We start from the raw sequence: 17031 nt of genomic DNA, 5'->3' as shown, positions 1-17031 counted from the left end.
AGGGAAACATTGAAGTATCACAAGGACTGTGGGTACAGGCACCAATCCTTTGCAGGAGCACAGTTTCAAAAAGAGGTTTTATTCCTTCTTCAGCGTCTTTTGAAATTGGATACTGTTTTTTACATGAAAGGTGTTTGGCTGGAGTCAGACTAATGTGCACAGGTCCCGCATTCATTCTGTGCACTCGGACATCCAAATGAACACCAACAGGGGAACAAGAAATAGTACAACCCTTTTTACATAGCAGATCCAATCCTAAAAGATTATACAGGCACAGATGGACTAAGCGAGAAAGCATGAGGTTCAGAAATAGGACTCAAGGTAACAGCCATAGCTCGGCTCACCGGGTGGGGTATCAGCTGACCCTCAATAGCAACTGCATTCACCGACTCATCTGGACACGGTATGTGAGGACATTCCGAGGCCTTTTGGGTTGAGCAATGCACTATGTATAAGATAAACAATAAACACTCTTTCCACTAATATAACATTCGACATAAGGAGCAGATGGATCAAGCAGAATCAATAGTACAATAATGTTACTGGGCCTCTGGTAATCCTATTGTGAAACACACAGACAAGGCAGTGGAGGTGGTGGAATTCTTTGTGAAAAAGAGTGAGGGGTGAGACCAGGCAGACTGTGGAGTGGGTCAATTGGACCATAAGACATTCAGTGCCCAAACGCCTTGCAATAATTTCACTGATCGTTAAACACCTTTCAATTGTGTCTATCCCGAGCTTCCCCCTTGTCCCATGTTCACAGGAATTCATCTTTCTCTATTATGTCCTCTTCCCCTGGGGGCTGGTCTTGCCTGGTGTCCTATCCCCCCTTGCAGAGGTTGGCACTGTTGAATCTGTACAGCCAGTATTCTGACTTCAGTAATTTATTTCTGTCTTAATCCTTTTTTGTGAAAATGCTGTGTAGCTAACAATAACTTTGTTCAATTCTTATCTTCGTAACCAACGAGTACTCCCATAATAATGTCTGCAATTATGACCTGGAACGCTATCACAAATGTGGAGACTGCAGCTTTCTGTGTGTTTCTACTGCATTTGAGATCCCCACATTTTGATCAAAACATTGTTTAACCCTCTCGAAGCAATCAGATGCATGTTCGTTTTTGCACTGATTGCAAGAATTGATGTTTTCCAATATCTCTTTTTGGAGAAGGTTTCTAAAATAGTGCAGAGAATCCCGTCAGTGAACACTTCCAGGTTACCTCTTTTGGGTTCTTGTAATGGCCAATTACTTCTCTGCCTTAATAGAATGAAAGAGCAGCAGAGGTAGAATTATAACAATCTATTATCACCTGAAGCTCTTCTTGGAACCTAACTGTATCCTTTCATATTTTAGGGAATCTTGGGACAATGTGTATGAACAGTCACTAGCAGATTTTCTTACCTCACCATTTGTTTTAAAGGTTATCCCAAGGCATTGGCTTGGGGAAGGGTATTAGGAAACTCTTCAAAACTTGAGGATGTTTCGGTGTGGGTGAATCACTAAAAATGTTGTACATTTTCAATCTATTCTATAATAAATCAAGGGCTGAGAGCAATTGTGAGGTGGTACACCCAGTGATTGTATAGGGGTAGAATGCTACATGCCAGTGGTTCACTGAGGAATGAATCTGGGCTTCAAAGTTCAATTTGCCTTTTTGTGGGTTTTGGCAGAACAGATGCTGGTATTTCAGGTTGATCGGCAGCATCAAGAATGTCCTTAGAAGTTTCTTACCATGGGTGTCCTCTTGGAACGTTGGATAAAGCCGACCATAACCTTTTCTGTTTTAGGGACTGCCAAATTCGCTAATTCTTTCAGTTCCTTCAATTGCTCCTGCAGCTCCTCTTAGGCATCCTTCAGTGCTTGGGTCTTAGACTCTGTGCGTCTCTTGGCAGTGGGATGCATTTTTCGATTGGTTTAGGTATACCAATCGAAAAATGCATCCCACTGCCATTGATGAACTTTCAACTCACAGGATCCTAAATAAAAGATGTTTTCTAAATCAAATCTACCTTCCTTTGTGACTTGCTTGGTGACGTCAGCTTGTAGTGCCATTGATCCAGGAACTTGCAATTCTTGGATGACTAATTTATGTACATAATGTAAGTGAAGTCCCTTCACATAGATGTCTTGAAACAGTGATGGAGAGGAGACGAGTTTACACACACACACACACACACACACACACTGAAAAACACTGCAATTTACGTGACTCGAAGGAGTGCCCATATCCCTGCAAATGCATACAAGAATACTGACTCCCTGCACTGTGAAAACCCATTAGTGTAGTGTATGGATGCAAGTGCTTGGTGCAACTTTTTATTTTTTTCTTGACCAGATGGGGTTTTAAGAGTGCCCTTCCTGACAGACCCAAGATTAACAGGTAACAAGAAAGAAACAATAACACAAATACAGACTAGTCATATACATATATAGTCCAATATTTGCTGGAGTAGCCTCTGGGCAAATGCAGCTGGTCCTAAAGTTGGCCAAGCGTTTCCCTGACTCATGGATGCTCCCTTCAGTAAGATCCCAATTTAGATAAAATTGTATTACTTCCTCTGACGGGCCTCAGGGATAACACTGAAAAGTTTGTCCATGATCCTTTTGAGGTGCCTCTCCGCCAAAGGAACCCAGGACCATAGGCCACCAATGTGTAGCAGACATCAATCGCAGACTCGATTTCAGGTGAGGTTAGTTTAGCAAATCTTAAATAGTGCTGCAGGAAAACACAGATGAGAAGAACACAGAGATGTGCAGGTCCCCACACAATTCTAATCCGTCAATCTCGCCTCCCTAAGATGTATCCTCTATATACCTTTTTCGTTCCATGAGTTTAAATACAGCAAGTGGAATATTATCATGAGATCATTATGTAGGGTTGTTTTTCTACAATTGATACAGTTCCAGATCATTTGTAGGCAGGCCATTCCAGAGACGAAAAGTTCAAAACTAACAGGCCGATTCATGGAATGAACGTGCGCCGAAAAAACGGCGCACGCGTGCGAAAACGTGTGATTCGCAGTGAAATAGAGAAAATCGCAGTGCAAGTGCGATTATCGCAGTGGAAGTGCGATTATCGCACAGAAAACATCGCACATCTATTCATTGAAGTCCGTGCACGCGCAAAATGTGGGATGTGTGCTGAAAAAGTGCGCGGCGCACGCTGGCGCAAGCTGGCGCACAGGTCACCGAACGCCGTGCGATAAGGCCACAGCGAATTCGCACATAGCGCGGCGCACATAACAAAAGTAGGCGTAACACGGGGCGTCACACGCAGAATGGGGAACAACTCGTGAAAATGTGGGCGTCACGGGGGAAGTACAGGAGGCAAGTGCGCAGAACGCCCACACGCTCGCCTACAACACGTATTCATGGAATCGAATAGGGAAAAACAGCGCACGGCCAAAGACGCGCACAGGCCCATACATGTCCGCCTCACGAAAGCAGGCGGTAGCGTCCCTGCGCAGGAAAAAAATGTGCCCCAAAGTCCTACACGCGCGAGAAGGCCCACACGCGATTGGGCCTTGGGGAGCATGTGCGTGTATTACAGAGGTGCGCAAGAAGTTCCACACGCGAATGGCCTGGGCGCGTGTAATCCAGGGGTGCGCGAGAAGTTTCACACGCGACTGGCCTGTGCGCGTGTATTTCAGGGGTGCGCGAGATGTTCCACACGCGATCGGGCCTGGGGGAGCGCGTGCGTGTATTTCAGAGGTGCGTGAGAATTTCCACACGCGATTGGCCTGGGCGCGTGTATTTCAGAGGTGCGCGAGAAGTTCCACACGCGATTGGCCTGGGCGCGTGTATTTCAGAGGTGCGCGAGAAGTTCCACACGCGATCTGGCCTGGGGGAGCGTGTGCGTGTATATCAGAGGTGCGCGGGAAGTTTCACACGCGATTGGGCTGCGTGCGGGTATTTCAGGGGTGCGCGGGAAGTTTCACACGCGATTGAGCTGCGTGCGGGTATTTCAGGGGTGCGCGGGAAGTTTCACACGCGATTGGGCTGCGTGCGGGTATTTCAGGGGTGCGCGGGAAGTTTCACACGCGATTGGGCTATGTGCGGGTATTTCAGGGGTGCGCGGGAAGTTTCACACGCGATTGGGCTGCGTGCGGGTATTTCAGGGGTGCGCGGGAAGTTTCACACGCGATCGGTCCTGGGGGAGCGTGTGCGTGTATTTCAGGGGTGCGCGAGAAGTTCCACACGCGATTGGCCTGGGCGCGTGTATTTCAGGGGTGCGCGAGAAGTTCCACACGTGATTGGCCTGGGCGTTCTTGGGGGCGTAACTGGCGCTGCTGCAGGGTCGCTGCGCCACTCTGCGCCACGTCTGCTTTGGAGGTGCGCGGAAATTGATTTTATCGCACGCGGCTGGCGCAGACATTCGCACGGGCACGCTGTGCGCCAGCCGCGTGCGACACTTTTGAGAGGAATTACATGAATCGGCCTGTAAGTCTACGTGAGATAATTTTGCAGATTCAAGCAACGAGTACAATTAGGCATAGCAAATGTTCTTAACAGTGGCAGTATGAATACACCCTTTATCAGTGCACTTTAATATAACTTTTGCAGTGTAAGTGTTCCTCTAAATAATTGTGCTTGTGCAGTCGTTTCAAACATGTGAGTTAATGCACCGTAAAACCTGGCGGGCTGTTAGGAACCCGCGAGCAGAACTCGTAATGAGGCAGGATGGTATGAACGGTGCCGGTGCCTTACCAGCACCGTTCATACTGTCACTGCCACCCTTATAATGAGGCCCATTGTGTCACTTACAAAGGCATTCAGTTTCCAGTGCTATGGACATTTGGGTATGCAGGTTTCTTGTCTAGCACTTAATGTCCCCAGATGCAGCATTTAAAAGCTTCAGGGGAGCAAAACAAAGGGAGCGAGAAATTGAAGAGTGGGAATGAGGGCAAATATTACGATGAGTTTGAAAGATAAAATCAGGACATTACAGTTAAAAGAAAAAGGCCCTGACAGTGTGTAAGAATTTAGGGCCTCGGTCCATGTTTCGTGGTATTTCCGGCAGAAATACTGCCAAACTCAAATACTGTTATTGCCACTCGTAATGGTGGTAAATTGGACAGAAGGGTGCTCATTACAAGTTTGCCAGTATCCTGCTGGTATTACCGGCAGGATAGCGGCAAACTGCAATATCGTTTCCACCACCTCATCTGCCGGAATTACCGGCAGATTCCAAGTGGCAGAATCGCTGGTAAATCCCCATTCCATGGAGTCTTATAGGATTCAATAGGAGGATTTTCCAATATTACCGGCCCCTTTACTACTGTTTTTTAGCTGGTAGGGTGGTGGCTATTATTAACACAACAAATTAGGCAAAACACAACTGTATAAAAGCTACTAGCAACAACCTGAAAACCCGAGGATAGGTCCAGATCGTAAAACCAAACCCTAAAAACCAGGGTTTTATTTATTTTACTTATTTAACTGTGGGGTGGACTAAAATCTATTCAAAGAAGAATAGAACAAGGTTGTGACTGAAGACAGGAGGATAGAGCGAAAAGAGGGTACTATCCCTACCTAACGTGTGCTCTTAGCTAGGTTGCGGTGTTACAACGCCTATCTATTAGTGACAGAATAAGAGTAAAATTGCCACTTCTACAGTAAGTAATACGTTCAACCATGAGAGTCTCAGCCCACTCTCTTCTCGATTGGCTTAAATCGGAAGAGACTAGCAATAAAACCAGGGAAAGGAAAAGAGAGTCAGCCCAGGAAAGTGAAGAGAGTCAATTTTTCTCTTCAAACTAACCCGTGTGGCATCTAATGGGATTGACAATTTTTAATAGCCCATTGATTGTCACACCGCTCCTGGGGTACTCAATTATAAAAATGACACAACTTCGGGAAATGGGATAAGTTCCCAATCCCATAAACACACACAAAGACAATACAATCACCACTTTCCATGTGGAGTCAACTTTTTGCTCATGGAAAGTGGGACAATGTAAAAAAGTTTGCTCAAGACTAAAATGGGGGGAAATTGGAGCCCTTTTAGATGATACAAACACCGTCGACTGGTTTCAGTGGCTTAGGTTTAGTAACGCGGGTGGTGGCTATACCTCCAGCTCAGAGCAGGAAAGTTCCGGTATGCGGTAATACCGGTACGTTATTACTGTACCGGCACACTCGTAATGACGTCCAATGTGGGATAGTTTATGTATTTATTTATTTTTGCATTTGTTGCAGTGCACTGAACCATTTGGTATTTAGGCACTAGTTACATTAGGGGAGGAGACAAAAGTACAGTGGGGAGGGAAAAAAGGGGTATCAGGTATCAGACGGTACCATCAGACATGGATACAAATAAAGGTGTCAGTTTGTCCGTTTGGGAGAGGTTGCAAGAGCGAAATGTCTCAGAGCAGGGTGCCTTAGGTGAAAAGCCAGGTTTTCATGTTTTTCCTTAAGGTCAAGTAGGAAGGTTCTTTTCCCAGGGTGATGGGGAGATTATTGTAGAGATTTGCGGCAATGACAGGAAAGGTCGATCCTCCTACAGTCTCTCGAGTGAAGTTAGGTACTCTGAGGAAATGGCAGTTTGTGGATCTTAGTAAGCGTGGGAGAGTGTATTTTTCCACATGACGAGAGAGGTAAGCTGGGTCAGTGTTGGTGAGGCACCTGTGTGTGCGATGGGCAGAGTTTTGAATTTGATTCGCTCATGGATCGGAAGCCAGTGGGTATATTTTCTGGCTTCTGAGACATGGCCGTGCTTGGACAAGCCTAGGGTGGCCCGTAGGGCATCGTTAGTCCCCATTCATTGCGAGTGGGGCAGTGGAGGGTCTTCCAAATAATGGATTTCCTTTGTGAGTTCTATTGCACTACTAATTACAACGGTTGGGGTACCCTTATCTGTATATTATTTCCTGTATTTTCTTTTAACTTGCTCAGTTGTATTATTGAATCCTGAGCAAGAATGAGTTTGCAAACTGTTTTTTTATTGCTTCTTGTGAGGTAAAAACATGAATGCCTGTGTTTTCACAAATGTAAGTCTCCAGGGCACGGTTGAGGGAATCCTTTCTTAAAATGCCAACAAAAGAGTATCCATGCAGGCAACTTCACATGGCTTTGCCATCTGGGCAGGCACTGCCAGTGCCCAATAGACAGCGTGTGATCAGAGTGTGAGTCCTTTTGAGAATGAGCCTGTGTACGTCTGATTCTGTGAGAGAAGGGGATCCTATGAGTTGGGCTTTTCGCACAGCTATGATTAATCAACACCCTCTCCTTTCCTCCTCCCATTTTTTTCCTTGCACCGCTTGTCCTGCCCACATCTTCCATCTTTTTCTCCACCTACTTTGCATCCTTACCCCCTTCCTTTGCCTACTTCTTACTACTGTATTTGTGTCCTTACCCCTCCTCTCCCATTCTACTCATTTTCTTAACACTGTTCCATTTCTCGTTTTCTCTCTCCTTTTTTATTCCACCTTATCACATGCTATTTTGACCTTTTTTGGACTCTTTGGACTCTTTCTTTCTCTACTTCGCCCTCTTCTCTGCTCTTTATTTTTCCTATTTCCATTCCCCACTTGTTGCTGCTTTTACTCCCCTCTTGGCTTCTTTCTGCATCCCTTCCCTTTCACTGACCCCCTCTCAGAGCTGCTCCTGGTGTACACTCTGGTTCCCCTGGTCCTGGTTATCCTCGCTCTGGTGCTCCTGTGGTGGTTCTTTGTAGGTATGACATCAATGTTACTATGTTTTGAAAATATGCATAAATCACGTCTCTCTCATTTGTGCTTTCTATGTGTATCTCTCAAGCCACCTTCCGCTGGCTGATTTTCTCTTCTGCAATCTCACCCCTCAGAACAAATGTCTCCAAAATCTGTTCTATCTTGTATATTTGTCCCACTTTCTCTAATTCCATCTTTCCATCTCTCTCTCCCCATCTTTATATTGCTTTCTCTATTTCTCTATTGTTCTCTCTTTCTCTCCCTCTTGTTCTCTCCCTCTCTCTGTCTAGCTCTCCCTGTGTCTCCTTCTCCTTCTCTCTCTGTTCACCTCTCACACCATGTTTCTGCTTACTTTTCATTCCTTTCGTCCTGCCAATCTCTTATACTGTATATTGTACTTGTCTTTCCATCCTACTTCCATTTCTCTCTCTCTCTCTCTCTCTCTCTCTCTCTTTTTTTCTCTTTCTCTCTCTCTCTTTATTTCTCTCTCCCCCTCTCTCTCTCTCTTTCTCTCTCTCTCTCTCTCTCTCTCTCTCTCTCCCACTCTCTCTGTCTCTCTCACCCCCTTCTCTCCACATCTTTAGCACTTTCCTTCTCTCACCTTCTTTCTTTCCATCTCTCTCTACCTCACTCTCTCTCTCTGTCCATCTCTTTCTGTCTCTCTCATTGTATCCCTCTCCCAAATCAGTTTTTTTCTATATTTCTCTTCTTTCTCTGCTTTTCTGTTTCCACCCCTCCACCCTCACTCTGTCTCTCGCTCACTCACTCTCACTGTCTCTCTTTCTGTCTCCCTCCCTCGCGCTCACTCTCTCTCTTTGTCTCTGTTTTTCTGTCTTTCTCTGTCTCTATTTCTCGCTCTGTCTCGTCCTTCTCTCTCTTTTTCTCTATCATTTTATATGTTTCTCACTTTCTCTTCTCTCTTTCTTTCTCTTCCCATATCTCTATCTCTCTACCACTGTCTAATTTTCTCTCCCCTTCTCACTTTAAGTATCTCGCTTTCTATCTCGTCTCTCTTTTCTTCTCTCTGTGCAGTGTATCTCCCTCTTTCTCTCGTTTCACCCATCTCTCTTACATCTGCTTCATTTTCTCTCTCACATTGCCTCTGTCTGTATCTTCTTTATAGTCACACCTAAGATCGTTTACTTGCACTTTTACTGGACCGGACGACTACAACCTTCTGGTAAGGGTGACGGATTTGCCTCCAGCTAAGAGCTTGAGGTAAATTTGACTCCTACCAGCAGAAAAATGCCTGTTTTACCGGCACAGTAATACAGTTGCTGGTAATTGCAGCAACATTCCCCCATGGAGTCTGATGCGACCCCATGGAAATGGGGATTTTCTATGAATACTGGCACTTGTAATCTGCCAGTATCACTGGCAGACAAGTGCTGGTAACAGTATTAAACTGGCAATGAGGCCCATCTTTGGTATAATGACTAATTATGTTCTATTTCCCTCTTAGGATCACCTCATCCAGAGTCAGATGCCACCATCTTGGTGGAGAAAATGGCAGGTACGAAAGTCTGATTAGTTATGGAATCAGTGCATAATCCTCCGACAACGTGTATAGTTCTGGTTAAATCCAGCCGAGACATACACTGTGGTTCATATAAGGGCATTTAAGTCCACAGCAGAAAGCAATGACAATTAAGTCTGTGGCAGATATGAAGAGGGCACCATTGCTGAAATAGTCTCCCATCCGCTTCTCTAACTCCACTGCCTGGGACTGCATCTTAATGCTGCCCTCTAGACTTTGTGAAGAACTGGTAATTTATGATGTTGGTTAACGCCAGAGCAGATGTGGTGCCAGTCAAATCCATTGGAGATATGGCACTACTCAAGTTAATGACCAATAGCTTGCCTGTCAAGTCCAGTAGAGAGATTCCACAAGTCAAGTCCTCAGGAGATCTCAAGCTGGGCATGTCTAGAGCACATATGGTGCTTGTCAAATCCAGGGAAGATATTGCTGGACACATCTTCCCTCTACCTCTTTAACTTATCAACCAAAGTTTGCTTTTTTCTCCTCACCTATACACCTGGAGAAAAAAACATAATGATGTGGTAGTCCAAGTCATGAAAAGAAGGCCATAAAAGGCTCTAGAATTATTGTAATTTGAGGCCCTGGGCTGCCAAGGTGTCTCATGTGGTTTGCAGTGATGACCAGGAGTTTGAAATCATTGGAAATCTGACATATATATTTTGAGGTTCATTGGATGTAAAAACTCATTGAAACTGAAGGTTCTTTAAGCTTCATAGGGGCTCTGCTTCCAAGGGTAATTTTCGTTGTATTTATCTGAAATAGCGGATAGTGCTCCTCCCAGAAACACCCTGTACAATTGAACCATATGGAAATCAGAACATTCCCAGAAGTGATTGCTTAGTAGTAGGGTTTACATTGCTAAGGTGAAGGAGAGGACGAGGTGAAGGAGACACACAGGCACATTGAACTGGGAGAATACAGTGTAACAGGCATATTGTGACATATTTCCAGTTAAGTACAATATTCACAGAGATGAATCAGAAGAAGCAGAGTATCAAGGAAGGCAGGTGAAGCCACATGCCAATAGTGGCCTCCCTTCGAAGCGTGGACACTTTTTTAGAGCCAATTTGAATCGTATAGAATCATATTATATACCAGCAGGGAATAGAAAGGGAGGCTGAAGGTGCTACGACTTTTCAATATCTAAGTGTGCATACTTACTGATGGGAAGGCAGAGGAATACTAGACTGCTACAGTCGACATTTTTATAATAGTAAGGTTTTTATACATTTACGCAACATGTAAAGATCCTCTTTCTCATGCGACTCAGGTAGGAAACTTTTCCAAAGTTTGGCCGAATTAACTATGCTTGACCTTCTATATCCTCTCATCCTGCGCTGCACACAAGGAACAGACATCAAGTATTTAAAAGACATTGGCCCTCATTACGAGTTCGGCCGGTAGCCATGCCGCTATTGGCTGCATGGCTGCTGCCGAAATCGCATCCGTGTCCGGGTCCTCGGAATGAGGATTTACCGGCCATTCCGAGTTCGGATGGCTCGGTAATTCCCTCCTCAAGGACCCGGACACGGTCCTTCCCCATTCCCATTTCAGCCCCCATAGGGCTGAATGGGAATGGGAGAGGGAGCAAACAACGGGCCATAACGAGATGGCCCGTTGTTTGCTCCCTCTTCCCCTCGCGGGACCCGGTAAGCACACCTGGTTTTCCCAGGCGTGCTTAGCGTGTCCCGCGAGGGGACCTCGTAATGTGGCGGAACGGGTTGAACGGCGCCGTCACCTTTTACGGCGCCGTTTAACCCGTTCCACCAGGGTCGTAATGAGGCCCATTCTCTATTTTGTAGGAAGCCAATGGGGTGATTTGAGAACCAGTGACCTATGAGCATGTTTGGGAAGATTCATAACTATGCACACTGTTCTGTTTTGTAGCAATTGTAAAGAATGGATGGAAGATTCAGTGTGTCCTGTGTGAATGGCGTTACAATCGTGTAATCTGGCACCTATAATAGCTCTAGCGATGGTGGTGCAGTGATGTTCTGATCATTCATGTCTTGACTGCCTAATTAAAAATAGTTAGTGCCCGTCGAGGGACAATAGGATTGTGTCGAATTATCTGATTGGCTCTCGCCGGGTCCTCACCTGACCGACAAGGCTCGCTCACTGCAATTGCCCTCAGGGTTTCTTCCAGGATTACCTGGCATGGAAAAGGAGAAGGGATGTTGTTAAGTCCCTTCTCTCCTTTCCATGGTGGCCAATTGATTTGTTTTTATTTTTTTGTTCGTTTTGCAATGACATATATCCCCCTTTTTCAGTTGTGAAATGCCACTGCGTCTTGCAACTGCAAACAAGACTATAGTACCTTGGTCTCACATGCCAGAGTACTAATAGCAATAAGCCCCTCGCAGGGGGGGCATTACCACTTCTGGTAATGCCCTGGGGCCTACGCTAAGGCCCTCGCTGTAACTATAGGTGCAGGGCCTTAACTCAAGCGTAATGCCCCCCCCCGCGATGGGTTTATTGCTTAATTGAAAATGTGTAGATCACAAGATACAAGACACCTGAGGTGCCATGGAACATTCAGAGTCAAGGAGGACTCCTGGAGTTTTAAGTGCTCCGAGGGGTTTGATCTAATGCCCGGATAAGGAACATTCTGGGTACACACCAGAACTTTAGCATAGCAAGTGGTGGTGGTAACATTTGTGACCACTGTTTTTTCTTTGTTCAGGCCCAACCAATTGTCGACCATTGAAGATTCAATGCATTGAAAACATGTGTAATTTTTCTAAGACTGGAGTGGGGGTCTCCCTCTCGCTTATAGATAATCTAAGCGTCATTAGTGTAGTTTTGGAATCCCAACCCTAATATCTGAACTGTGATGATGGTTTTCATTTCAGGGGCATTGGGTGTTCCAGTGGAAGGGTACGAGGAGTGAAAAGGAGCAAAAGCAGTAGGCAGCATAGGGTGGTTGTTGTAACGCTCACCTTGTATCCACAGGGACGTCACTCAGCCTGTTCTGACCTCTTACGACCTTGAACCCTTCCCTGGAGGCTATTCGACTGGAGACTGGGCCTGAAACACAGGATTGGTAGAGTTTACCTCCCTATTGTCTCTGTGTGCTTGAACCCCTTCTTCCCCGGGGTGCAACCCTTCCCTTTGATCCACAGCTCACCTTGTTTTCTTGGATAGTGTGCTCTCAGTCCTGCTTTCAGCGCAGGGGTGCGTTGATTGATGCAGGCTCGTTGCTGCCTAGTTACTTCACTGGCAAGAATCCGACAGGTAAGTATAATGAGTCTTTTGAACAGTTCTCTAACTTCGTCCCTTTCCTTCCTTAGATGATGGGCGGCGTCCGGGGATGCCGGCGTGCTGCTGAGATGAGTAGCGCTGAAGGTGAGTGAGAGCGCGATGCGCGATGCACCCCTTTCGTATTTCCATTGAACAGAGTTATTTTTCTGTGTCTTTTAGGTGCCGCGACGTTTTCAGAGTGGATGCCGGTTATGAAGAACAAATGCGGTAGGTAAGCGCGGTATGCAGCGCCTCTAGATGATTCCACGTTAACCTGGAGTGTCTTTTCCCTCTTGCAGATGGATGAGAAGTTCCGGAGACAGAGTTCCCCCAGAGCGGCTGGGATTCGTGTAAGCGTTTGAAGCTCGTACAGTATTTAAAAATAAGCGAAGATTTGCAGAAAGCTTACTAATGCCTTTTTTCTGTTCTTTTCCCTTTTCCTTAGGAAGCGGCGTGCCGGGATGGGAATGACACCGCTGAAGATGCCCGCAGAACAGAAGGAGCGATGAATGATGGACAGAAGCGCCGCAAGGTAAGGCTGTTCCTAACGGTGTTCTTGTTCTTGCAGGAGCTGAGCGTAGAAGAAAGATGCAGGCCTACTGAAGACCGATCCGAACACGGTGAGTGACACGCTGCAGGTGCAGAAAACGCAAAGCATGTTTCTCATCCTGGGTGTGGCTTAAATAGTCTCTGGGTATCCAAGGTGTCTCTGGGCTGAACCACACCCAAAAGACTAGACCGCACATGCAGGTCTGGGAACCGAAATATGTGGGGGCATCCATCTTGTCCCCATCAATGCACTACAAGTCCAATCCCCAATGTTATCATATGGGAGTGAGTGAGTCTGGTGCCACAAGCGCCAAGTCTGACTCCATGTGGGTCTTTGGAGGGCCATGTAGGTGATTGTGGCCTGGCTCCAGTCTGACATCTTGGAGGGCTGGGGACATGAGGGGCAGGAATCATGACAGTTGTTGAACAGCACTGCTTGGGAGCATAGAGTACATGAAGGATTGCAGCTGAAAATGAAGTCAGGCTTATGGGTGGTCCACCTTTGGATAGATTACTAGGAACATTTAAAAAGGGACCAATTGTGCATGGGAGTCACTAGAAGAGGCTGTAAGCGGTGTGAGTAGCAAAGCTCAGTACTTGAGAGGCGCAAAGGAGTAGAGTGGAAGGGATGGCCCAGGAGGAGACTGAGAGCAAGGTTAGAGAAAACGATTTTAGTGGAGGGAACAGTCAGGTGTGAATGTCATTTTTGTATTTACTGAGGTTAATCCTAGCAGCCAACACAGTGGAAGTGATGGCATTCTGGAGTGTGACACCTTGGAAAAAGGGGACGTTAGGAAATAAGAGGGAACGAATATAGTGGGGGCAGGGATAAGGCAGTTGATGCAGGGGGACATATTTGAGCAGGAGGCACTGAAGAGCCATCCAGTGGAAGATGTCAGGTAAACAGCTGGGTGGAGAGGACCATAGTTTGGGGAGAAAGAAGGAAAGTTATAGAAGATTTGGTTGCCATCGTCCAATAGATTATAGACAAAACTGAAGAGGGACAAATGTTTGCAGATTGAGTAGTTGTACATTGTGTAAAAGTATGGAAAAAGGAGAAAGATTGGTTTGAAATCTTGGGAAGCAATCCAGTCAAGATATAAACCTTGAATGCCTGCGTTGGAAAGAGTTAGACTACTTGGTGTGAGACGCTGATGGCAGTACATGGATCCAGGTGGATGAGATTAGAGGAGAGTTGTGAGCGGTCGGCAGTAGTCAGGGAGCTGTAGTTGTGGGTTATTTCTATCTCTTTGGAGGACATGTTTGGAATCTGAACTGGAGATGGTTGCATAGGCCATTGGTCTCTAGATACATGACTGATCCAAGGTTTTGTAGTAGCACGTAAGGAGAGTGACATGCCAATAGTTGGTTGAAATGCTGGGGTAACAGGCCAGTTTTAGAATAAGTAAGACATAAGCAACTCTGTAGCAGACAGAGAAGATCCCAGTTGTGAAAGAAATGTTGAAGGAGGAAGAGAGGCAAAGACAGATAGTGGGTGCTATGTCTTCTATTGTCGGTGAGGAAAGGAGCTCAGTAGAACATGGGATGAGCTGGCTTTCTGAAGCATGGGAGCCAGTTGAGTAGGGGTCTAGGAGACGGACCTGAGGACTGATCTAATTGGGATAAGAGGGAGAGGAGAGAAGCAAGAAAGGCGGTGGGAAGACTAAGAGAGCAGTGAAGTGTCCACAATGGTAATGAATTTAGAGAACACATATAGTTGCCATAGAAAGAGGAGGAGAAAGAGCATGGTTGAGGGGGACCAGCAAGGTTGTGGAGAGAAACCAGGGAGTGGTCTGAGAGAGTAAATTCCAGTTTGAGGCAATGAACATTAGAAGTACCCAGTAGTTTAGAATCTCCAATTGCCTGTTTTGGGGATTCAGTGGGTAAGTAGTTTGATAGGAGGAAAAGATTCAGAAAGAGGTGAAGGTGCTGCTAGAAATAGAAGGTAGAATGAGGGGAAAGAGCAAGGTGTAGAGCAGTATTGTGTTCTATGGGTGGGGAAAGAAAGCCAAATGTCAGAAGAGGGGTGGATAAGGACAATGAGGGGTATTCTTATGTTGGCCAGATGGTGATGCCCAAGGAATGTGGGTAGAACAGCTGAAGTCAAAATACCTCTATGGAGATGTAGCTGCCATTTTGTGAACATGAGCAAAAGGGTGACACCCTTTGTCGATTGCCCTTCCCTTGCCACCCAAAACGTTGAACTCCCCAAGGGGAATATTAGGTAAACGTGTGCAAATAAGAGACTTTCTGAGCACATCCTGTTGTTTCTCCAACACTTACACAATGTTTGCAATTGATATATGTAATATATAGATGCTTGCCTCAAAGTGTCTTGAGTCTGTCTATTGAAGTCGGTCTAAGTGTGGTAATAATTTGTTTGGTGATCAACCTTTGCATTCTCTCTATTTTCTTAAACCCTCTATCATAATATGTTTGATTCTACAAAACTTTCCTCTCCCAGTCTTTCAAGGTCAGCATGAGCAACCCCTTTCTGCCACTTTATATCCATAATGGGACATATGGATACATGAATGGGTGCCCTTTAAGCAATTCCTGTATACTTCCCCCCATCACTTAATTTATTTGTTGTGGTACATTGGCTAAATTGCTAGTTTTGGATCCAGGAGTCAAGGATCCCCGCTTCATCACTTGACCACAATATGTAATTCGAGGCAACTTACTTTTGCACCATTTTCCTCAAGTTTCATATCTGCCATGATTTGCAGTATTTGATAAAGCAGCTAAATTCCAGTCTAGAGGGCTATATAATTAACAAGAGACACAGTCTCAGAATCGAGTGCCTGTTAAATCATGGGGTTTCTTTAAATATTAGTGTCATAATATATCTTGCTCTTTTTTCCTCAGTTTAGCAAGAAGAATGCCATGGGCAATTGGAAGGACCTGCAATACTCTCTATATATTCTCCACTGAATAGGCATACTTATTGCCACTCGCCTCTAGCTCTCAACCACAGCGGCATTAATTCCCTAACAGACATTAATGCAGAGAGACAGGATGGATAATCATGCATCGAGTCACCTCATAGCTGCTTCAAAAAGTAACCCGGTTAAAGAGAAGTAGGTCATTTAAAGGGATTCCTAGGAGCAATGGGGCAAGCGTGCCTTTATGTACCCAGCATAGAAGAGCCAAGAATGATGTTATACCAGCGTTGACAGGATGGCCTGGGCAAGAAAGAAGGTGGGTGCAGTGGCCCATCCCAGGCGAGGATCCCTGTGACAGCAAAGATCTTAGATCAGGAAGGGGAGATACAAGGGTTTTGTTATTATGGATGGAGGGCTAGTTCATGAGCGTTCCAAAGTGGAGGTCAGTGTTCATGATCAGGCAGTGGATGAGGGCGTTCATGTTATAGAGGTCCCAGGATTGCTTCCTGCTAGAGCAGGAACGGTCCCCTATCTATGCAACCCACCATGCCAAGGCATGGTCAGAAAGAGAGAGAGAGAGAGAGAGAGAAGAGAGAGAGAGAGAGAGAGAGAGAGAGAGAGAGAGAGAGAGAGAGAGAGAGAGAGAGAAAACGATTAGTTCTTTAGGAGACTCTGAAGGAATTATTGCATCTAAGAGTTTACAGGGACTAGAGAATGCAAAATAGATGGATATGATATGGCATTTGTAACGCGCCTATACACAAGTGTTTCAAGGTGCGAATGGATGCTCAATGGATGCCAAATAAAGGCTTCCATTGAGCCCTGATCATTCCTTAAGGTGCCTCATCTGTTATTGGGGCTGCAATGTAAAATATTAGCCCTTTTGGTAGGATTTCACAGCTTTCAATCACATGTGTAGCAATAACCGCTTATTGTGAAATCTCTATATTGGTCTGGCCTGAGATTTCTCCATCATTATATCATGCTCCAGTTTGAGAATACTTCAGTCATGATTGCTCCATCTCTGGTGGCATTGTATTTTACGTATTGGTCACTTGTTAGGCGCTTACGCAATTAGCAAAACGTTTCAAAGTGTCCGCAGGGCAACAGGGTGGGGACAGTGGAAGGTAGACAGTGAATTACAAC

At 45.6% G+C, this 17031-nt stretch overlaps 1 protein-coding gene across 3 annotated transcripts in view; it reads left to right on the top strand.

The window, feature by feature from the left end:
• LOC138531671 (uncharacterized) overlaps positions 1-17031 on the top strand; it is a 236476-nt gene that overhangs the window by 177388 nt on the left and 42057 nt on the right. For all 3 annotated transcript variants that reach the window (XM_069641005.1, XM_069641004.1, XM_069641003.1), the window contains 2 exons: positions 7599-7676; positions 9134-9184. In XM_069641005.1, the coding sequence (XP_069497106.1) occupies positions 7599-7676; positions 9134-9184 (129 nt within the window). The remainder of the gene's footprint in view (positions 1-7598; positions 7677-9133; positions 9185-17031) is intronic.

Source organism: Ambystoma mexicanum, chromosome 1q, assembly GCF_040938575.1.
Source record: "Ambystoma mexicanum isolate Mex_15411 chromosome 1q, UKY_AmexF1_1, whole genome shotgun sequence".
Classification (NCBI taxonomy): domain Eukaryota; kingdom Metazoa; phylum Chordata; class Amphibia; order Caudata; family Ambystomatidae; genus Ambystoma; species Ambystoma mexicanum.
Note: the sequence above shows the minus strand (reverse complement) of the source record. Positions and strands in the feature narration are given on the sequence as shown.